The sequence below is a fragment of the Telopea speciosissima genome, chromosome 1, assembly GCF_018873765.1.
Source record: "Telopea speciosissima isolate NSW1024214 ecotype Mountain lineage chromosome 1, Tspe_v1, whole genome shotgun sequence".
Taxonomy (NCBI): domain Eukaryota; kingdom Viridiplantae; phylum Streptophyta; class Magnoliopsida; order Proteales; family Proteaceae; genus Telopea; species Telopea speciosissima.
In genome coordinates, this window is record NC_057916.1 from 69,855,832 (window position 1) to 69,878,653 (window position 22,822).

Genomic DNA, 22,822 nt, shown 5'->3' on the forward strand with positions numbered 1-22,822 from the left:
GAGGCGAGAGATAGAGAGAGAGAGTGCTACTACACCATCCATAGTTGGCTCAGTAAAATTTTTCACTAAAAATAAACTACTTTCAAAAAATAGTGTAAAGAGTAAACGATGTGTTTATGATATGGGAAAATGATGTCCACATTGCTACTATCATGCACTTTTACACCCTATTTTCTCTTACTTGACATGTGCTTTATTAAGAAAACAACGCCCAGAATGGCGATTTGCAGAAGAAAAACGAAAATAGAGAGAGCACACACAACGCACAGCACAAAGATTTACGTGGTTCACCTCCAAGATGGAAGCTACGTCCACGGCCGAGCAGTAGAACAGATTTCACTAGTTTCTCTGGAAATGTTACAAACCCTCATTACCATATCTCAAAGAGATAAGAACAATATATAAGAAAACCCTAACCCCAGAAAGTACACAAATGCCCCTAGCCCAAAAAATGCCAAAAAAACTGAGCCGGACCAAAACATAACACATGGCTCAAAAGTACTCATTTCGAAGATCTCGACGAACCTAACACAACTCCATGCCTTTGGAGTGAAGCCTTGCCATTTTTCGGCATTTTGAGGTCGTTTTGAGACCGAAAAGGCCCTCCAAAGGTCTCAACCGCACTTTCTGGACCAAATCAGGCTTCACCAACAACATGGTTCCCTTGTATATAATTCGTGTTACACTCTTTTCCATGCTCTCATTGGCTTGGCATGGAAGATTCCATTTCACATGAGCAACAACGTGTTGATCCCTAACCTTTTAGTATTGAGAAAGTTCACATAAAAAAAAAATAAAAAAATTTGGTTTTTTAATCTATTCATTGTCATTTGAAAAGGTTGAGCTTTTCAACATGGAGGATGGAGAGCTAATCTCTTCCTCCACCATGATGTGACTATATGATTGGACTTTTGGACATATGAGTATAATTGTTAATTCCCACCCCTTATTATGGGTGAAGTGAAACTCGATCATTTGAAAGGTTTGAATAAATATTTGGGTGGGTGGTGGCATAACGTATATATTGCGACCTTATTCTTATTGTCTTCGATCATAACCATTGTTCTATAATGAATTAATCAATACCGTTTATTGAATTTTCACTAAACACCAGTTCTGAGTTGCTACAGTGACAACCTCAATCTATTTCTTCATTAATTCAAGGAAGAAAGTAAAAAACTCGAACTTCTTGCATTAATTCAAGGAAGAAAGTGGGAAACTTGAAGCATTTCGATTCAAATCCATTTCCCGTCGTTAATTCGAAGAAGACAACAGAGGACTCTTATTTTGAATGTCAATCAGATTAAATCCACTATAACTAGGTCTTCTCTTCAAATGTAGCTTCTTTGGCACCATTGAAGTGAATGAATAACACCGGTGTGTTGTCAGAGAAGCAATTAGTGTCGGTTCCTAAGGATCTGTATGGCAACCATTCTATTTCAAAAAATTGGCTCGGAGTAAGAATCGATTTTTCCTGTTTCGGGATTTTTTTAGTAATTATGTACCAACAAATGTTGTACGGTAAACCTGGTAAAAATTTGTTTATGCTATTATAGAGTAACAGAAAACATGCATGGATTGGCATTTTAACAAGCTTCCAGTAGTTTAGAACCATTGCATATATGCAGAGAAGAATTCATCATAACATCAACATACCTAGAGAGAAATGTCTTAATGTCTCTTGAATACACCAAAAACGAAACCCAAAAAAAAAAAAAAAAAAAAACCCTAATCAGAAGAGTTGGGGAAGAAAGAAGAAAAGGAACCAGGTTTAGGTTTGAGTGCTAGAGGTGGGGACGAGTCCAAGGGAGAGTTGGGCGGATGCCACCTGGAGAGTGCGACGGTAGAAGACAAGTGCGGTGATAGGGTCGTGCCTAAAGCTGGCATGGTTTGGGTTGTGGATCAGGATGTCCAACTCCAGGGTGATGTTTAGTTCCACCTTCAACTGCGGCACGAAGACCACTCGCGGCCTCATGCCCTCCACCGTGGATGACACGATTTGGGTCTTTGGTCTTGAAGATGGTGAAGGCCATGGTGAGGATGACCACCACCAACACCAACACAACGATCATGAAAAACCGCCACTAACGCCATGATGTTGCGGGCTAGAGAGAAATGTTTGAATACAAATACGAATCCCCCCCCCCCCAAAAAAAACAAAAAAAAAAACTAATCAGACCTATAGAGAAATGTCTGAATCTCTCTTGAATACACCAAAACCTAATCGATCACCCACTACAACTTGGGGAAGAATGGCGGGAGTGCTTGCACGAGAACTTGAGAGTTGCAGAGGTTGGTCGAAGCTGTCCCTTGTGTGATACAACGAACAAGGTTTAGGTTTGAGTGAAATGTTATATTTTGATGGTAAATTCCATCAATGCCCCTGATTCACTTAAGTCCACGTTGTTTCTCTGACATTTCGTAGAGTCTTAAATGTGAGAATTTGGTGTTTCTTAAAACCCTGCCAAAATCTATCATATCACCTGGTCCGTTTAAAAAAATCACAGAAATAGACAAAAAATATATACATAATCTATTTCAATTCTGCCCCCATAATCAGAAAAAACACCAAAATCAATTTTTGGAAAAGTTACCATACAGATCCTAAGAGAACAGATGATGCAAATTCAATGCCAGAAAATAGGAGTACTTTTACAGTTTATGAACCATTAAAGTGAACTCTGAAAGAAACAAGGCGGGCTTTGATGTCTTCAGCTACCACTAAAGCTTCAAGTCTAGGAAGCAGTCTCCGATTTTATCAGTCTCGAGGATTTCCTGAGTGCCCCAAAATCTAAAGCTAGCAAGCAAAATTCTGTGAAAAAACCCTTTGTGTTTATTGCTTTATTCGTTGTTGAACAGTAGTGGCAGCAACGCAGTCAGGAGAAGTGTTTCTAAGGTTTCTTCCCCATCAAATCCTTCACCTTCAGTTTCTAGTGGATCAAAGTTTGGATTTTTGTTACTGTAGGTAAGAGTTCTGTGCAGACATATATCTTCCAAATTATTTTCTATAGGTTTGTGTGTATATTTTTTCAAGAAATCAATAAGTTTGACAAACTGAAATATAAGTATGGAGTTTCTGGCAATGAATCTTGCTAGAAGGAGGAAATATGGAAGAGTCGTAGTTCTCAAGCAAATTTGAGTGGAGGCGATTCTCCGCTTTCTCTTGAGTGAACCAAGGACAAAGATTAATGACCTACTGTTACCTACATAACCCGTCTCTGATAAAATGAGAGGGTAACGGACGGTTCACATACCATGTGGTTAAATCCACAGTTACAAAAAATGAACGTCCTGCAAGCGCATATTTTGACATCACACACCGCTACAATTTAGCCTAAATATTTATAACAACAAATTTCCTTCACCTGTGGAAGAAAGAATCTCTAACATATTGATGATATGACTCCCTAACTGAGATGGCTCTGTCGCTTACATGCTCAACAGTTTGGCCAGTTTCTTCTCCTTGGTTGCGTGAGTTATGTTCACTCTCCAACCTTGAGTTGTAGCATGTTTCCTAAATAACGTTCTTCTACTTACCACCAAAAAAAAAAAGATTATACGATGTGAGTTCCATCAACAAACTCCCATCTCTTTCTGTCATATTTGAAAATACATTCTCTTTGGTCATGTGAAGGTACCAATGTGTAAGGGATTCTTCATTCACCCATATGAAAACTGGGGTCAATCTTTGTTATTTTATCTAGGGAGAAAGAATGCTATTTGGTCCCATGTGGTGCGTGGCTCCTATACCTAGACACAGGGCCACAAGGAATGACTGCCGCGCCCCCATGGGAAGACAAAAAACCCTAAAGGAGTGACAATCATTTCGTGTGGCCTTTATCTAGGTGCAAGGGCCGCGTGTTGCAGGCGACCGTGTAGTGTTCTCTTACCCTTTTATCTAATACTTATAATAGTTAATAATTTGTAGGGATAAAGAGCGCTAACTAGTTGTGTCCAAGGCGTGGACACTGCGCCTAGACACAACTGGGCATGAAATGACCGCCCAGCCCCCACCATGATGTCTAGAATGTGAGCTGAGCGGTCTTTTCATGCCCAGCTGTGTCTAGGCGCAGTATCCACGCCTTGGTCACGACCGGGTAGCGTTCTTTAACCTTAATTTATTTATAAGTTAAATGTTAATGCAAGACTACTTGAACATTTTACAGCTAATCTGCTGGATCAAACAGAATGGGATTTGGGCCAATCCACCGTACCACATATAGCAAGAGTCCCGTCGTAAGCAGTCTTCTTTCTCAAGTCTTAATATAAACGATTCTCAGTCTACCCAGTTTATGATGATCTTCGATAACCTACTAAAAACCCCTTAAAAATTTCTCTACTCCTGAAGAAACTTGCAAATCCAGTATTTCGCTCTTCATTAATCGCCAGAAACCCTAGCGATCAATTATTCTCTTCCGTCATGCTTCCTTTCTCTTCGACGGTTTCGAACCAGATTCGGTTCTTGCTTCAGAGCTTGAACGACTCAAACTCCGATTCGGTCGTTCGCGAGCTATGGCAGGTACGCTTAAGCTTCTTTATCACTAGTCTTTCTATCTTTGTTATTATCCTTCTCTTTCTCCCACTGTTTCCATTTGTCTATTTTTTTTCCCTGGCACTGCTTACTTCTTGGATTTCGTAGATTCCCTCCCTCTCGTACGCATTGCTTTGTATAATTTTTATTTTTTTAGGGGTTATCGTCCTGATTAGACACCTGATGAACTATGTCATTTGATGTTTTCTGTTATTGGTTCCACCACCATCGCCACTTATCTAGTGTTAATTGTTTTTGTTTGTCTACTAACCTTTGTTCATTGTTCTTACCATTCCGTTCGCATGGGGAGGGGGGTGTTAGAGTTGTGAAGATCGGATTACATGGAAACGGTTAGCATAGGAATTAATGTTTTCTTATGTTTCAATTTCGCTTTCATTCTTCCATAAAATTACTAGATTGACGAGTCTGTAAGATTCCACGAGTATCGATACCTAACCTGGTTATAGCGCATTCATTTGTATGTAATTTTAGATGAATTGACTTCAACTTTAGACTCTCAGATGTCTCTGATGAACTGGTTTGATGCGAGAGAGGAGTGGAGAAAAATAAAAAAAACCCTGAAAACCACATGATAGTCTTAAAAAATCAAGACACTTCGAAGTAGCGATAATTTGCTGAGGTTAAATGCACAAAAAATAAAACTGAAAACTGTATGATAGGCTTCAAAAACTAAGACATCATGAAGCAGCAGGAATTTATCGAGGTTAAATGAACAAATCTTTACTCAAGGTCCTGCAGAGTGCCAGATACATTGCATTAGTGCACATTTATGGCAAGTGTAATGCTCAAATGCATGAACTTATCCTGTCCTCATTGATTGAGTACAATCATATGCAGTAATATTTTACGATCTCAAAATCCAGTCAATAGGTTGATGAAGCAAAAACTTAAGTGTCCAACTTTGAAAGGTTTGTATCATTACTTTCGAGCGTTATAGTCTGAACCATGCCATGATTCAATTCGTTCATTGTTCATGTGTAAAATTGGTGGGTATAACCTACCAACCTCAGGCATGCAAGGTGCAATATTCAGACAGTGTTTATGTTTACATAAGAAATACTGTTTATAGAACAGTTTTATAACAGTGTCAGTTTGCTAACTCAATTGTGTTGTTCTAACAACAGAGTTGACAATGTTTGCTTGTGCATTGTGTATCGTCAGCTCACATATTATCATGTTTCATATCTTCGTCAACACTCATGTTCTGTTCCATCTATAACCTTAACCAATCCACTTTCTACTGTAGATATGTATACTGTGCGTATTGGGATAGATTGGTTCTGAAGTTGCATACAGTATGGCTTGTTTTACTTGATATTTAAGCCTTCCTCGGAACCTTATATGATTCATTGTTGTCAGTTAATTGAAACTGTTTACCAAAAAAAAAAAAAAAGTTAATTGAAACCCTTACATTTGTATTGGTTGAGATATATTTGGATGAATACAAGGTATCAAAAATGTACTTAGTAGGGAATAAGTTTCATTAACTTCTAGGACGTGCTGCATTGGAGCTGAATATTCTTTTTTTATCATAATGATAGAGTAATTTGACTAGTTTTGTTTTATGAATTATTTTTTCATAAAAAATCAAATGTAAAATTTAAGTCGTAATTAATGCAATCTTGTTTCATTTGTGAATATTTGTTTGTTGAGTTGTTATTGTTCCGTAATTTACTCCCAAAATTGCTTATATACCAGGCTGGGTGTTCTTACAATTCTCAAATTCCGATTGCAATCCAATATTATCAACTATGCTATTGTTCTGCAGTCTTCAATCTCATATCTGAAAATGCTCCACTATGTCACTTTCTTACAGTCTAATTCTTTTTTTTTTTTTTTTTTTCCTGTAGTTCACTGAGTATGGAAGTGAGGGAAGCATATTGCTGCTTCAAACCTGCTTGGATCACATAAATTTTCATGGCGGGAACATGCAGAACATGCCTACGAAACCAGATTTTCTTGCTGCAGTATTTAGATATTTATTGGATAAACCAAATTTCAGCACAGTGTTTTGTGAAGCATTAAGAAATACATCCATCAATGAAGCTTTTCTTGGAGATTTCTGTAATGCATTACACTTGTCGGTATCTGAGAAAATTGGCCTTGGCCTTGCTTTATGTGATTCTGAAAATCCTGATATCAGAACATGCGGTAGGTTGGATTGTTTAGTCTGGAGATAGATTAATGCAGCACTTCCACCTCTACACTTCTATGATTCCTCTACATTTGTGCATCTGTTTTACTTTTCATTACATTGAATATGGGTTTTCCTGTTTCCCAGGTCAAAATTTCTGCATGTCCCAGATTGAGGAATTGTGTACCAATCCCACATCTTTTGATTCTCATGGGCAAATTCAGAATATTGTCATGTTCCTGCGTCGATCAGAGAGCCTTGCCAAGCACATGGATTCCTTTATGCAAATGCTATCCTTATTGCAATTAAAAGACATTACTACTTTTATATCAGATCCATTTCTTTCAGATGATTTACGGGGTGCTGATTCTTTGCGGTACTTATCTTTTCCTTAATGTCTATAGTCCACTTTTGTTGCCATGCTATTTGTGCTTTCGGTGTCCATTGTTTTTCCTGATAGAAACTCTTTTCTTTTTAATCTTATTTTAATTAACACTGTTGGTACTCTGAATGCAGGCATTTGGATCTATTCTATGAGTCCAATCAAAATGATTTTGATGCAGTTCTAGCAGAGATTGAGAAGGAAATTAGCATGGCAGATGTTATGAAGGAACTTGGCTATGGTTGCACTATTAATGCGTCACATTGCAAAGATGTTTTATCCCTTTTTCTACCACTGACTGAGGGGACCCTCTCCCGGGTACTTAGCACAATGGCACAGACTCATTATGGTCTTGAGGACTGCCAAAACGCATATTCAATATTTTGCTCTGCACTTAGTGGCAACTCAGTACCAGAGTCACCATGTTTGAACTCCTGGAATGTCGATATCCTTGTAGATTCAATTAAACAACTTGTAAGTTCCTAGTTCTAGTCTTTTCAATGTTGTATTGCTTACTCTCTTCCCTTAATTGCTGCATATGGAGTAATGATGTGGTCAAAGGATTAGCTAACCATGTCATTGGTTATTAACCATGATGTTCTTATCTTCAGGCTCCAGGAACTAATTGGGTCAGTGTGATGGAAAACCTGGACCATGAGGGGTTCTATTTCCCCAATGAGGAGGCGTTTTCCTTTTTTATGTCTGTTTATGCAAATGCATGCCAGGTATGCTTTTTAGTTTAAAAGCATGAAGTTTTAAAATGATATGGTTACTGTTCAGTTAGTATTCAGTGAGCAAAAATGGGATTGTGCAGGATCCGTTCCCACTCCATGCCATATGTGGGTCCGTCTGGAAGAATGCTGAAGGTCAGCTATCTTTCCTAAGATATGCAGTTTCTGCACCACCAGAAATATTCACCTTTGCTCATTCTGCAAGGCAACTGGTATTATTCTGCACTTCTTCCTACCTGTTTTTTCTACAATTTGCTGTTTGGCTGATCAGAGTTGCCAATTTTTCTTGCAGGCATATGTTGATGCAGTACATGGTCATAAGCTTCCACAGGGAAATGCAAGTCAGGCGTGGTTGTGTCTTGACCTTTTGGAGGTGCTATGTCACCTAGCTGAGAGAGGTCATGCTGGCTCTGTGCGAACAATTCTTGAGTATCCTCTTAAAAACTGCCCTGAGGTCTTGCTTCTTGGGATGGCTCATATTAATGTATGTTCTCCCCCACATATGCAGTTGGATTTTTTGAGTTATTTATTTTAGAGAGACTTGTAAAGTTGATCAAAATTTGCTTTGTCATGGCAGACTGCATTTAACCTTCTCCAATATGAAGTATCCTCAACTGTACTTCCCAAGATAATTGGCAATGCAATAAAAAATGGAGTGTTTCTTCATCTGTGGCATGTTAATCCAAATCTGTTGGTCCGTGGCTTTACAGATGTTCATTTTGGTGATCAAGAAAGTATGACCAGAATTCTGGGCAGTTGCCTAGAGCTGAAGGTAAAGTGAGGTGCATTGCTGGTAATCCCCCAATGGTGTATAGATTGTACTGTTTGAATAGGTAGCTGGAAGAAGAAATTATATTTTGTGGTTTCAAGGGTGTTGTTTCCCTTAATTGGTTTCAAGCATCTCTTAGCAACTGCATAATTCTTTTAATTCCAAGAGGATTTTTGGCAGCATTTCAGATTTCTGCTTCCCTTTGCTCGATTTTTTTCTTAGTCCTCAGAACTAGAATTTAAACGATGACCTCTTTCCTCTTAATTATTTATATGGTGCACATCTGTTCCATCTATGCCTATGCCGGGTTCCATGTGAGCCCTGTTATGAGCAATGAATTCATGCATGGTAATAGTGTATAAATTGGTTTCAAGCATCTGTTAGCAACTGCATAATTCTTTTAATTCCAAGAGGATTTTTGGCAGCATTTCAGATTTCTGCTTCCCTTTTCTTGATTTTTTTCTTAGTCCTCAGAACTAGAATTTAAACGATGACCTCTTTCCTCTTAATTATTTATATGGTGCACTTCTGTTCCATCTATGCCTATGCCGGGTTCCATGTGGGCCCTGAGCAATGAATTCATGCATGGTAGTAGTGTATAAATAGGATTACTGAATTTCTGTATTGGATATTTGAGTATGTATATTCTTCTGGAGTCATGGACCAAGTTGTGGATGAAGTACTATATCCATTGTTTTGGTGGTCGTATATGCTGTAACTATAAACAGGAATTTCATTTAAAACCCCAGTATCCCAGTGTGTTAGCACTGTTGATGTTGTTACCTTTGATTATCTCAATAGAATCATGTTAGTTATCTCCAAAGAAACTGGTAACCTGTTAGCCTGCCAGCTGCTCCACAGCTAAAATTTTCATGAAGCCTAATTTGGCAGTTGTAAACTGTACCTGAGTTTGTTTGCTTTTATCTTTTATTTTGAAAGCATTAATTCAAGGTAGAAGAATACCGTGGTAGGGTCACTTGGTGCACTGGGTTCAGAATCTACCCTTGTTCATTTTTCTTTCTGCTTTGGTATTGGTATGATGTAAAGAGGGGAAAAATGAAGCTGTACACAGATGCATATATCTATGCTGTCTTAGATCAGCAGATGAGTGCTTGGCATTCTATGTTGTAATTCATATGTATTAATAGATCTTTCCAACAAAGGGAAAAAGAAGGTTGACACTTGGCAAGAAACCACACGGCACACGTAGGCTGTTGCTACCTTAGCACATGTTGAGTACTCTAGGCAACTCTCTGTGTAGGTCCTGCCTAGGTTGGTGCTGCTCCAATGAACACCCTTTGGTTGCCAAGTTGCCTAGGCCATGCCTGGACCATATTGTTGTGGGTGGATTGTTTACCATGCTGTTCTCCATTAGTAATGATTGCTTTAGTTGTTTATTGTTGAGGAATATTAGTTCAGTAGTGAGAAAGAGAACCTTGGGATTTACATATTTGAGTTGTAGCATTGAGGCATAGCTGTCAATGCCCAATGTGTTGATCTTTCTGATCTTAATATAATCATAGTGTATTTGACTTGAATTTGAAGCATATATTTTTGATTCTTTTATGGAAAAAAGGTGGGGCACGCTGCCAGGGTGCCCAGCATGTGTCTTCCTCTCTCCTCGCCCTTTGGAAAGACCCCTTTGCCCTGCTGTCTCCAGCCCTGTGATTAGTGTATGCCGCTAGCTTACAGAAAGCTGTTGGCGTACCCAACCCTCTCCCTTTTTTTTATTTTTTGTATGTCTTTGATGCCTTTTTGTGTTTGTTGTTTCTGTTGTGTTTATATCTATATATATATTTTTTTATATTGCAGATTGTATCAGCGGTATTGGACATAACACCTTTCTCATTCAGTATTAAACTGGCTGCCCTTGCTTCTCGGAAAGAGCAAATAAATTTGGAGAAGTGGTTGAATGATAATCTGAGCACACATAAGGATGTCTTTTTTGAGGTACTGTCCTTTCACTTCTTTACATCATCTTTCATAATCATCTCCCACTCTCTCTCTCTCTCTCTCTCTCTATATATATATATATATATATATATATATATATATATATATATCTGTTATTTTTGACAGCGATGGGACTGCTATTAAAATGTGCTTCAGGCTTTGCTATTTGCAAAGTTTTAACATTTATAATGCTACTTCCCAGGAATGCCTTAAGTTCTTGAGGGAGATACCCTTGGATGCAACACATGATCCTGCTAATCCATTCCAGCAATCTGTTGGTGTGTTGAATGCCTATTCAGAGACGAGCTCAACATTTTTCAAGGTCCTACTACTGCACAATAGCTTTTTTTTGTTCTATGATTCATCCTATGATAAAAGAAGTTGTATTTGTTATTCACTTCTCTGTTACCTCCATCCACTATTCATCTTCTACTTTGCATGTGTCCTTCAGGTCCTTCAAGCTCATGCTGCACAGATTGCTTCTGACCAGCTTGCTGAAGAATTGAAGAAGTTGCATTTAGCATCCATGCATGCCACTCCGAGACTGCAGAATGGTGGAGCCGTGGAGTCGACATCTGATGGTTATGCTGATGATATTGAGGCAGAGGCCAACTCTTATTTCCATCAAATGTTCTCTGGTCAGCTGAGCATTGATGCGATGGTTCAAATGCTTGCTCGCTTCAAGGAATCTCCTGATAAAAGGTTGGAATGTTTAAATGACTGTAGAGTTTGTCTCTATTTCTGTCCTTATTCCAGGTCATAAAGACATGGATATCGGTTTTCGGCACAGCACCTGCTGTGAAAACCATGTAGGCATATGTGGCAAACACAAGTGTCGTTGTTTGATGTGGGCTAGGCGTTAAGATATGTTACACGGACTTGAGATTCCTTGGCTGCTGGATTGCATGTCCATGTGTGTGGAGATATATGTTACAATGGACCTTCATTTTCTGGGGTTAGAGGTTTGGGTAGGTTCAGCCTTGTGTCTAAGGCTTTTTCATTGACACAAGAAGAGGGAGGAGGAGTAGGTTGTGGTGGAGTAGTGAGGTTGCAACTGCGGAAGAAGAAAAAGTTGAGGGGGGGGGGGGAGGGGAGGTAGGAGAGGAGGCAAGGGTGGCGAATGATGAGGGAACTGGAAGGAGGTGGTGGATGAGGTATGGGGGTACTCCTGGAATCTAGCTAAGAAATCTAACCCCCCTAACAGCACTTGTCAAATCATTATAACTCTGGTTAATAACATAGTTGTCAAGGCATCGGCAAGGTGGGCACCTCAGTCGCCTTGCGTCCAGACCCCCTCCAATTCCTTAGGTCACCTAGATGCTGTGACAACTATGATTTAATAACAGATTTAAAATATTAAAACAAGCATACCACCCCTCTCACCTCTCAAGGTCCCCAAATCTGTTTCCTTGGGGATTTGTGAAGTCTGAGCCCAAGCATACATGTCAGACTCCAGCACCTGCACCCATATCCATCTAGCATAGGTTTTGAGGAACAGAGTTGGATTGGTTAGGTCACCCATTCTGGATCTTTATTTGATGTGACCTATCTGATATGTTGTGGTTGATTGGCCTTTCCACCATAGTTGTCACGGCGTCTAGGTGACCCTAGGCATTGGAGGATGGAAAAAAATCAAGGCACCGCTTTGACAACTATGCTTTCCACTCCAATACGGGGCATCTACTTTATGGATTGGCTGGCACTGTGTTTGGATTGGCTAATCCATATTGATCTGGACCTATATTACCTAGGAGCAATCTGTGATCTGTGACATGAAGTACCAGGGAGTAGAATTTTGAAATTTGCTGTGTCCTTCTGGCATAGCCTTTATCATATTCGTTCAGTTGTGCATGATTTCTTAGTTCTTTTAATTTTATTTTTTCCTATTACTGCATTTAGCATGCCATGTTTCAACAAGCATGTTCATTCATTGGTTACTATAAAATTTGATATCAAATTAATTTGAAGAGTTAATCATATTGGTTGTGTTAGACACAGATGGGGAACACTTCAATTAAATATAATTGATTGAAGAAACAGTTCCACTAAAGCGGATAACCATGAGAAGCAGGTCTTTGAAAATTCTTGTTTGTTGTTATATCTTTTGCAGACTTTGAGATGTAATGCTCCCAGAAATGGGACCAGGAGTCTAGAGCATATATATATATATATATTTACCCCTTTGCTTTCCCCCCCTATCGATACAATGATTGATAGATAAAAACTATTTAAGGTGCATTTAATTATATAACCTGTAAAACTAAGGAAGGGAGTGGAAGCAACACTAACAAAAGTTTAGTATTGCCTTCGTGGTTATTTATTGATCTTTTTTTGAGCGAAAAATTAATCCTGCTACCTTCCTTCATGTTTTCACAGGGAGCAATCAATTTTTGAGTGCATGATTGCAAATTTATTTGAGGAGTACAAATTCTTCCCGAAGTATCCAGAAAGACAACTTAAGATTGCTGCAGTTCTCTTTGGTAAGATGTATAGTTGTTTCTTTCTAATATTTCTTAATTTTGTCTGCAACATCACGTTTTCTGTGGGGAATGCTTGAAGTGATCTATTCCTTCTGGAATTTTGTTTGCTAGAAGAAATGATAATACCTCATTGATATGTCATGTTATCACATGTTACATGGTTTGGGGTATGGGATTGGGTACAGGTGTGTCTCAAGGAGCAGGTCCATGTGTCCAGAAAAGGGTATTGCTGCAGACACTTGGCTGGAATGTGTTATAGTGGGTGCGTTAATGGGTCAAGGAAGGGGGTTAATCTTCTTCTTCATAACCATGTCCAGGTGTCTGACTTTTGGGTTTGTATCAGACACATGTCCATAGTTGTCACGGTGTCTAGGTGAACAAATTCAAGCCGACACCTAACAAGACGCTGGAGAGGGTCCAAATTCAAGCCGACACTAACAAGACGCCCAGGCGGCATCGTGATGCCTTGACAACTGTGTACATGTCGGTTATCCATATCGTCATTTTGTGTTGTGTTAGTGTTGAGATGGGTACCACAAGGGTACAGGAAGTTTCTGAGTAACAGATGTCATGGTCCCAAGTCTCAACTCCCAAGTTGTAGCTTTTCCTGTTCCTACCATGCTTCTTAACACACATTTGTTGTATGTGTGTGGTGGTTTTGATTTCCTTCAAGAAGGAAAGGAGGACTAAAATCATGTTTTGTTTTTGTTAATACACTGCTTAGCACTGCGTTTCATGTATATATTAAAATTTTTTTTGGTTGTGGGGGGTTGGGGTTGGTACTTTACTACTTAACGTTGTGTTTCTAACCAAGATCAGATTTTTTTCAAGCATCATTCTTGTGTGCTTATTTCCATTTACTCTGAGAATAAACCTTCTCAATAGGAAAAATCAAGTTACCTCATCAAAATTCAAACTTTTCCAGAGTTGGGCTGGAGTTTTGTGGCTATAATTTTACTAACTGTCAGTTTGTATAATAATAGTTCTTAAGTAACTAGCAAAACCCTCCTAGTTCCAGACTAGGTTAAATTAGGCAAGGCACAAGTCCATCTAAGGAATTTTGGAACCATCCTACTTCAATGCCAGATTTACTGTTTTTGAACTTCTAATAATCTAATGATTACTTAGGCAACAACTCTTACTTGCAGCCATACCAAAAGAGGATGTGATTATAAGATGGGTTAAGGAATAGTTGTGCTAAATTGAATTGAGTTTTAATATTTCTTCCTCATGGCCAGTCAAGATCTTAGAAAGTCATGCAATTCTTATTCCTTACAGTCTCAAACAAGTATGAAATCTTTTGGTTCTTGAAGTTATTGATGATACCCTATAGTGGTTTGTTTGTTTCCCTTGATTGACTGTCAGATATCCATATCTGACAGTCTCATTGATGTATGGTCATTGTGTGGTTTCTATGGTTGCATCAGAGTAATTATGCTGTTGATTCATGAATCATGATTGCCTGGAGATGTTGTCCTGTACATCTTCATAACCATTAGGGGTTGATGCTTCAGCATGCTGGTCTTTTTCATGTCCTTTGAAACAATCTCATCTTATTTGTAGTATTCTCTTTGTATGTGCATTAGCCTTCATCAAAAAGTAACTGGGCACAACTGATTTGAAATAGTGATGGAAAAATACTCTTACCTAATGTTCTGAGCAATTGGTATATAATCTGTGCTAATCCATACTGCAGTACAACAATCTTGTCCAACCTATTTTTCCTTCATTACTTTTAAAGGACGTAAAAGGTACAACTGAGCTTAATTGAGTCTAATCCCAACTGAATGGGTTGGCTTCAGAAATCTTTTTTCACCCTTAAAATCTATTTAAGTCATGTTTTTTATTGATTTTAAGCTGCTTATATGTTTTCTCACTTCTACCCAGATCATTTTTCCCTCCCCCTTGTTATTTAGTAACTCCTCTTCTCAGCACCATGTTACTTCCTTACTGGTGCATTCATTGGAAGAATTGTACATGTTCAATTCACCTTAGACAACTTTCCCTCAACTTACCACCTGTTGGAAACATTTGTAATTATCCTGATTATGCTTGTCTTTATTCTTTCCCCCCATTCCTTTTCTTGTTTTCCTACTCATCCAGCTCAATATCCTCATATCATTTACGTTTATTTTATTAATTTTCTGCAACATGCTGAGAAAAAATTGCTAATTAGAATTGTGCTTTAGCTTAACTTTAGTTTTGGCGTTTTGAAAATTTCATGCAGGTTCCCTAATAAAGCATCAGCTGGTTACCCATCTTACACTTGGTATTGCCCTTCGTGGAGTCTTGGATGCACTGCGTAAATCTGCTGATTCCAAAGTTAGTGCTGTTCTTTCAGTTGTTGCATGTTCTTTTCATCGTTATTAGTCATCTGTTATCGTGATGCTTTTCTGGTGTCAGATGTTCATATTTGGGGCCAAAGCTTTGGAGCAGTTTGTGGACCGTTTAGTGGAATGGCCGCAGTATTGTAATCATATCTTGCAAATATCTCATCTGCGTGGCACCCATTCGGAGCTTGTTGCATTCATTGAACGTGCTCTTGCTAGGATCTCATCAGGCCACACAGAATCAAATGAGGTGAACAGTACATCTAATGATCAGCCGCAAGGTTCTGCCCAGGCTACTTCGGAAACTTTGGAGGTATGGATTTATTTACATGCTTATTGATATCATTGATGCTGATCAATCAAGATGGTCTGCAGGTGATGGGACAAACTCCAAGATTCTGTTAATAGTAATAGGGAATAAACTAATTTTATAGGGAGATTGATGGAAGTTGTGGATAAGGTTCAAGAACTCGGTGCCGACACTGATTTCGACCAGCCAGAAACTGAGATTTCCCAGGTTTTGACCATATCTCGGTCGAAACCTTGGTACTTTCTCCAGGCCAATTTGCAATCTTGGTTTCGAGGCCCAGAAGTTGTTTCTTTGCCCAGATTCTTGTTATGCTGTCTATTTTTGACATTTTGAACCCAATTCATGCATTATTTTCACATATAGAACACTCAAAATGATACTTGTGGCTTTAACCCAAGTTTGGTAGTGTATATTGTTCTTGGACATGGTATCGAACATAGTTATCAAGGCGGCTAGGCATTGGAGAGGGTCCAAAAATTCAAGGCGACGCCAACAAGATGGCTATCCGCCCGCCTAGGCGATGCCTTGATAACTATGGTATCGAATAAGGTTTGACTTTTTATCCTTTTAGAATTTGATTTTTTAAACTATTTTTATTAGTTTCAAATATAAAGACTTTTATTTAAATGATATTTAGCATGAATAAGTGCCTGTCCTGGTTTCGAGCTAGGTTTGTGTCGAATCCCATCAAACCATGTAACATGTGGTTTCGATCCATTGTTTCATCTCAGTTTCTTGTGAAACTGAGATATATCGGTCGAAGCTGGCTCGACCTAGTTCTTGAACTATGGTTGTGGATGATACAAAATAGGGAAGTTGGATCAATCAGATGTTGTTCCATAATGAATTTTCTATACAGTTCGGACCTGGGTATTAATTCAAGGTTTCTGAGGGTCCTTGGACACTCTCCTAATAAGGAGAGGAAAAGGCCCTAAGATTTAGGATCTAGAACTATCAATCGAGGGGAGGAAAAAAAAGGAAGGAAGAGGAGATGAAATCTGTTGTGCTGTCCCAATATGGAAGAGAAGAAATAAGAGGAAAAGATGGGGGAGAAAATTGACAGCCATGAGTGCGAGCCAGGTGGGTTATTATCAAATCATACAATAATCCATTAACACATAGTTGGAGGATGGTGGTTACACTTTCTTATAGGAAAAAAATCCAAAGGAAATCTTCTAATTCTAGGACTGTTGGACAACTAATCTTTACTCCCAAGACCCTAGTTTCCTAAACCATACCAACGATTATAGCTCATGTATCAAGAATAGAATAGTATTTTTTCTTTCCTTAAACGGTCAACTCTGCCAAGAGAATCCCAAAGCAAAATAGATCAGGAGGCATCGCCTCCCTGAGAGAATAGTTTAGGAATTTGCAAAAGCAAGTAAGACATGAAGAATGTGGTGTGGGGCGTAGAGAAGAGAAATCGTATCAGCAAAAGATGTTAAAGTATCTGTAGCCTCTGCCTGCGCAGACTCGACCTGCAAAAGTCAGGCTGAGACGCCTGATAAAGTACGGAGTTATGAATAGAAGGAACAATCCAAAATGATTGGGAAGTCAGTGCTTAAAGTAAAGTGAAGGGGCTTGTTGAGGGATTTGATCTCTCGCACGCCTGATTTTCTCTCTGAGAAGGCGGGGAATATAGAGATTATTCACCACTACCTATAATGATTGTATGCTCGTTGAGGGATTTGATCTCTCGCTTGCCTGATTTTCTCTCTGAGAAGGCGGGGAATAAAGAGATTGTACACCACTACCTATAGTGATTGTATGGGTAACGAGGCAAAGGTATCCATTTAGCAGAAAGATTCTGCTAAATTTTAGCTTTATTTTGTATTGTCAAATAGAAGTTATTTGTTGAAATATTGACTATTATTATTTGCAACAGTATGAAGATATGCCTTAAAACTCTTATCCTTGTTAAATCTTTTTGTGCTAGTGCTCGAAACAGAATAAGATTAGTCGTTGGTATGGTGTCAGAAAAATCAGATTCTTCTTTAAGTGCATCTAGAATCATTAGGCCTCATGAATTTGTTATTTGGTGGTGTGGATTTCCAAGCTGAGGGCTCGTGGCTGTGTGTCCTGGTGCTATACTTAGCTTCAGATGAACCTTTTTGATGTTTTATGTGTCAGGAAAAAAAGTTTCCAATTGGAGTTTGGGGTACAGGGTTTTACTACTGTCCATCTTTGTAAAGCTTCTGAAGCTCCATCTTGGTCATTGCATATTGGGAGTAGAAAAAATTGACTCTCTTTTGTGGAACAATTAATTATTTTCTGAAGGAGCTTCACCCCACAGCAATCAACCAACCAATAAATCTGGTTGTCTGAGTTTGGATTCCTATGTCCATTGGTGCTTATTTTGGCACCTCTTTTTTGCTTTATGTTGAAATACTTCCTTATTTTAGCATTATCCCCTGCATCCTAGTTTGACTAGTTTGATTCTCTTTTCTGTGTCCCCCTCTTTATTCTATAGTTTGGCTTTATGTAAATTGTTATTGATTCCTCCCCCTCTTGCCTCTCTGTTTCTTGTGAATGTTTGTGGTCTGAATTGTTCCATAATAACCTGATTTTCCTTCTTTTATTTATTTTGGTGTTTTCTATTGCTCTTTTTATTGTGCTTTGTTTTCCTTACTTCAAAGACTATTGTATTTGTTCTCAGGCATCTGACTCTTCCTGGCAGTTAATGGGATCTAATTTTACACAACCTGGGCAACAAGTCTCCTCCCCGCTTCAGCTGCAACAAAGACATCAAGGTTTTCTTGATGACAGGCATAAAGCCTCCGTAACTTCAGTTAGTTATATGAAGCCCCTTCCTTCCCCTGCTGGGCAGCCTTCACTTGTTTCCACACACGATGCCGTGGGAAATCAGAAGGTATGCTTTGTGACTATGTTGGACTTGATATGCTTTTACCTTTTCATCGGTATTTTAGGTACCTTCCTCATGTATCATGTCAATTTCTGTGCTATTGCTGTTTTTGTGTAGTCAATACTCTCTCAGCCCTTGCAGACGGTGCCTTCACAGAATGTGGGAAGTGGTCCAGCAGCTGTGTCATCTTCACCTGGTTTTCTGCGCTCTTCCCGAGGGATTACATCGACTAGTAATTTTCTATACTGATTAGTAATAATATATCCCATGTTGCTCCACAAGTTGCACAATGAGTGCATTTTCTGCGTCTGATTTTATTTATATCTCTTTTTTATAGGTATGCTTAGACAACATTCATATAATACAGGGTTTGGTTCTGCTTTGAACATTGAGACACTTGTTCAAGCTGCTGAGAGAAGGGACACTCCTATAGAGGTATCTTGTTGTAGATTTAGTGTCTTTTTGGCACCTCCCACTAGAGTGCTTTAACAAGGTACTGGATCAAGCTGTCTAGGTAGCAAACATGATAGTTTCTGACATGGTCTGATTTCTAATCACTAATGCACAATGTGGGGAGTTATATGAACAGTTCCCCGATGAAGACAATGATCTTGTTATAATGTATGATGTGCTAGCTTAAGATCTACAAGGCCTATCTATCTATCTAATGCAACCAGTCAATCCTAGATTCTAGATTAGGAATTATAGATCATATCAGCTGCTCCATTGGCCCAGATCTGAAATGTTTTCCTGATAAACTAGGGTTGAAAAAGGCTTGCTGATTTGCTGATTTCCTGATTTCAGTAGCCTGCATTGGAGAATGAAAGAGAGAAGTAAGAAGAGAAGAGATAGGGGCTGTCATGGGACTGTGAACTGTAACATGAACAGTAACATGAACAGTAATTGTGAACAGTAACTGAAGAAAAGGAAGAGAGAGAAGAGGGAGAAAAGAGGATGCCTCTTGGCTACACAATGCAAATCCAAATTCAGTATTCTATTCCCTAAACCATTATCTTGGGGGAGAGTGGTTACATATTTAAAAGAAAACAAAAAAAGTCTGATGCAGATAAGTCACCTAAAGGGCTTATTTTATTGGAAATAAGCTTTGGGTTGGGTTATGTATTCGTTGGGCCGTTGATCCCATGTGTTTTCATTGTAATGGACAATTTTAATGAGCCTAAAATATGGGTAGAAGGTAGGCATACGGGATTAGGCTTTGTTAGTTATTGTTAATTTTAAGTTGTTTAATAGGCTTTGAATTCCCTCACCTTTTGTGAGTAGGTTTCCTTTTTAAGCTATGCTTTAGTTATTAGCAATAGGATAGGCTTTTCATAGTCAAATTAGGAGTTTGATTTAGTTTTTCTATATAAAGCTTGTAAGAGCCATTGGCTCATAGACGATTTATGATGAATGAAGTCTGAAGTTTCTTAAAGAATGCTGTACGATTCAGTCATGGTGAGATGACTTGGACAGTGAGATGCTGATCTTGTTTGGTGTGAAGCCATGGACAGTGGGATTCTGATCCAATTGGTGGGTAGCCATTATTATCCTTTTTGTCTTTTTCTTATACTTTGTTTTCTCCTTCTCAAGTAAGCACTGTTTTCTTCTGTTCTTTGTGTGCATGCTGGAATTCAATTTAACCTGAGATTTTGTGGGATTTTCAACTCTTTGAATCATGGTTGCATGCTGTTCATATTGGGGTATAAATCACAGCAAGAATACTCTCAAATAGACCTTGCATATACCCTGTTTTTGAGCCTCTTTTGCTGGAAACCAGATTTACTTTATTTGAGAATCTGTCCATCAGATTCCCACCATTTTTTGAGGTATTCAAGGCCACCCTAGTACTGACCTTCAACCTAGGTAACTGATCAGAGCTTCTGATCTGATTGTATTAAAAATCTCCTGTTTCTGTCCTATTATATATTGCAGACCTGAACTTTTCTAGTTACTTATAATTTAGCCATTAGATTTGATTCTTACTTTGGGGATTGGTTGATCCAGCCAAGAGAGGAACTTGATTTGAGTTTCATACTCTGATCCGACCTTCTGATTGTGATGAATTAGAAATCTCTTATTTGGTGATTCTCAGTTTCTGATTTGATTCTCCATCTTCTGAAGGGTGTCTATTCTATTTATTTGTGATTGATTGTCAGAGTTTGACCTTCATCTGAGAAGGTTGACTTTTCTAGTTTGGGTTACCCGAGATCCTGCCCGAGGTGTGTTTAGCTTGAACCTAGGGTGCCTGAACCTAGGGTTCATCCTACCCACCCACCATCAAAATTTCCTAAATGTAAGACTCTTAGGTAGCTAGACTAACATAACTAACAAAGACTCTAAAATGCTAAACTTAGAATTGTTGAAGGCTAAGTAATGTGAAATCTATCTCGAACCAGGGAAAGAACCAGTGGGAGATCAATTGAAACAGGATCGGTGATGTAGGGACGAACAAAATCAATGACAGACTTTTTAAAAAAAAAAAAAAATCCGTGGAAGCAAAAATAAAATGGATATGACTTGGGCATCCCACTAAAGCCTCTCTCACCTTGCAACTGCATCTCATAAGGAAAAATAGCATAAAACAATCATATTTTCTTGTGTGTAAAATGGTTGGCTACAGTACATCACCTCTCTTTTATTTATAATCTCAACGGGAAAAAAAAATAGGAAATCTCTATTATGGTAAGAGGGTCCTTTACAATAATATTAACTCTCCATAGCTAAGGAAGAGTCACCAAGATAGAAAGTAACTAGTAACTGTAAAAATAGTAACAAAGTAACTAAAGTACTTAATTGTTAAGCTACCTAGCAGCTAGGATTTACAATAAAGAAACTTCTAAATAAGAACCCATGGTTGCGAAAAAGGCTGCTGGAATATCCAGTAGAATATTCTGCACTCAATCTTCTTGTGATCTTCTAAAAGATCTTCACGCAATATTCTTGTAATCTTCTAGACGATTTTCAAATCAAATCTTCTAAGAGATCTTAAAACCAGATCTGGAGGGTTTGTTCCAGAATCCAGAATCACAAACATTCTATTTCTTCACTGTGAACTGCAGCCGGACTGTTCTTAGGGAAGAACAGTTATGCAGAATGTGAGAGATCTGATGGTCAGACTCTACGGTGAAACAATCCTACTAAGGGTAGGAAAGTTGGAGACCTGCAGATTCAATGAGAAGTTCTTAGGGTTTCAGATCTAAATTCAGTTATAGTGTTGAATAGATATTCAGATAGAAATTAAAACCAGAAATCAGGAAAACAGAATTCTGATTTGAGAGACCAGAATTTGAAGCAGTTGATTGAAATCAGGATTCTAGAAATTGATGTAAAAATTTGATATTCAAAAAGGACTAGAATAATGATCAGGATTGATGAATAAACAATGAACTCAATTCTCAACACTAATCTGGAAATTTAGATCAGACTGATAAATGATGAAAAAACTTGAATGAAACAGAATATGAAATTGGCAGTTAACCAAGGCACCAAGCAATTCAATGGCAATTTCAATAGAACATAAGCATGAATTACTGAACCCTAATTTTCTAAATTTTCATTCAAACATCATTAAACCCTCACTGTTAGCTTCCTATAAACCTGCCTAGCATTACCATCTAAGACTTACCCCCATTACCCTAAACTTAACCCCAAAATTTTCCCTAACTCCTCAAATCTGCCCAATCGGCCAGCTGCTTGGAAGGTCCTGGTTACTTGGCTCCTAGTAGACCCTTTGTCCATCTTGGACTACATTAGAGTGATTTAATTCAGATTGAAGGAGCTAAAAGAGCCAGGGGTACAAGTGAAGAAAACTTTGTTTCTGATGCCTATTGATAATCTGAAGCTCTAGAACAGTTGACTTGAGTATCTAGGGTTTTGATCTATTATTTTTAGAGTTATTGATTTTCTCTATAAACCCGTGAATATCTTTGTTTTCTGGATATCAATTTATCCTTATTTCTCAAATCTGAACTCTGTTTGGTCTAATCTTTTAACATTTGATCTCTTGTACTGAATTTCCTCTATTAGTCTATCTACCTAAATCATAATATTTTTCAAAATTCCATATCTTTCTCTAGCATTATTAGTAGAAAACTAGAATTCAGCAAGCTCAACTGCCCTATTCTGTAAGTTCAGGGTTGGGGTTCACCCATTTACATTATGGACTCACAACACTATGTGCCCATGGTCACATAACATAATGGTAGATGCACTTGAAAGTTCCTGTTATCTTTTAGACATGTTATTAAAGATGAAATATCTGTAGTTGTTACAGTTATGGGTGTCCAAAGGTGGCACAAACTGATCGGTTAAGGTCCAA

At 38.4% G+C, this 22,822-nt stretch overlaps 1 protein-coding gene across 7 annotated transcripts in view; it reads left to right on the forward strand.

Annotated features, from left to right (window-relative positions):
* Window positions 1-4,258: 4,258 nt before the first annotated feature.
* Window positions 4,259-22,822, forward strand: part of LOC122657290 (CCR4-NOT transcription complex subunit 1-like) — a 44,911-nt gene continuing 26,347 nt past the window's right edge. For 4 of the 7 annotated variants that reach the window (XM_043851951.1, XM_043851942.1, XM_043851956.1 and 1 more), the window contains exons 1-17: window positions 4,259-4,519; window positions 6,403-6,703; window positions 6,834-7,062; window positions 7,203-7,542; window positions 7,680-7,793; window positions 7,883-8,011; window positions 8,092-8,283; window positions 8,377-8,571; window positions 10,381-10,518; window positions 10,724-10,843; window positions 10,973-11,223; window positions 12,898-13,001; window positions 15,229-15,323; window positions 15,405-15,644; window positions 18,298-18,510; window positions 18,622-18,736; window positions 18,842-18,939. In XM_043851951.1, coding sequence (XP_043707886.1) covers window positions 4,421-4,519; window positions 6,403-6,703; window positions 6,834-7,062; window positions 7,203-7,542; window positions 7,680-7,793; window positions 7,883-8,011; window positions 8,092-8,283; window positions 8,377-8,571; window positions 10,381-10,518; window positions 10,724-10,843; window positions 10,973-11,223; window positions 12,898-13,001; window positions 15,229-15,323; window positions 15,405-15,644; window positions 18,298-18,510; window positions 18,622-18,736; window positions 18,842-18,939 — 2,973 coding nt within the window. In that variant the 5' untranslated portion in view covers window positions 4,259-4,420. The remainder of the gene's footprint in view (window positions 4,520-6,402; window positions 6,704-6,833; window positions 7,063-7,202; window positions 7,543-7,679; window positions 7,794-7,882; window positions 8,012-8,091; window positions 8,284-8,376; window positions 8,572-10,380; window positions 10,519-10,723; window positions 10,844-10,972; window positions 11,224-12,897; window positions 13,002-15,228; window positions 15,324-15,404; window positions 15,645-18,297; window positions 18,511-18,621; window positions 18,737-18,841; window positions 18,940-22,822) is intronic. The other 3 variants (XM_043851974.1, XM_043851989.1, XM_043851964.1) reach the window with 2 other exon arrangements.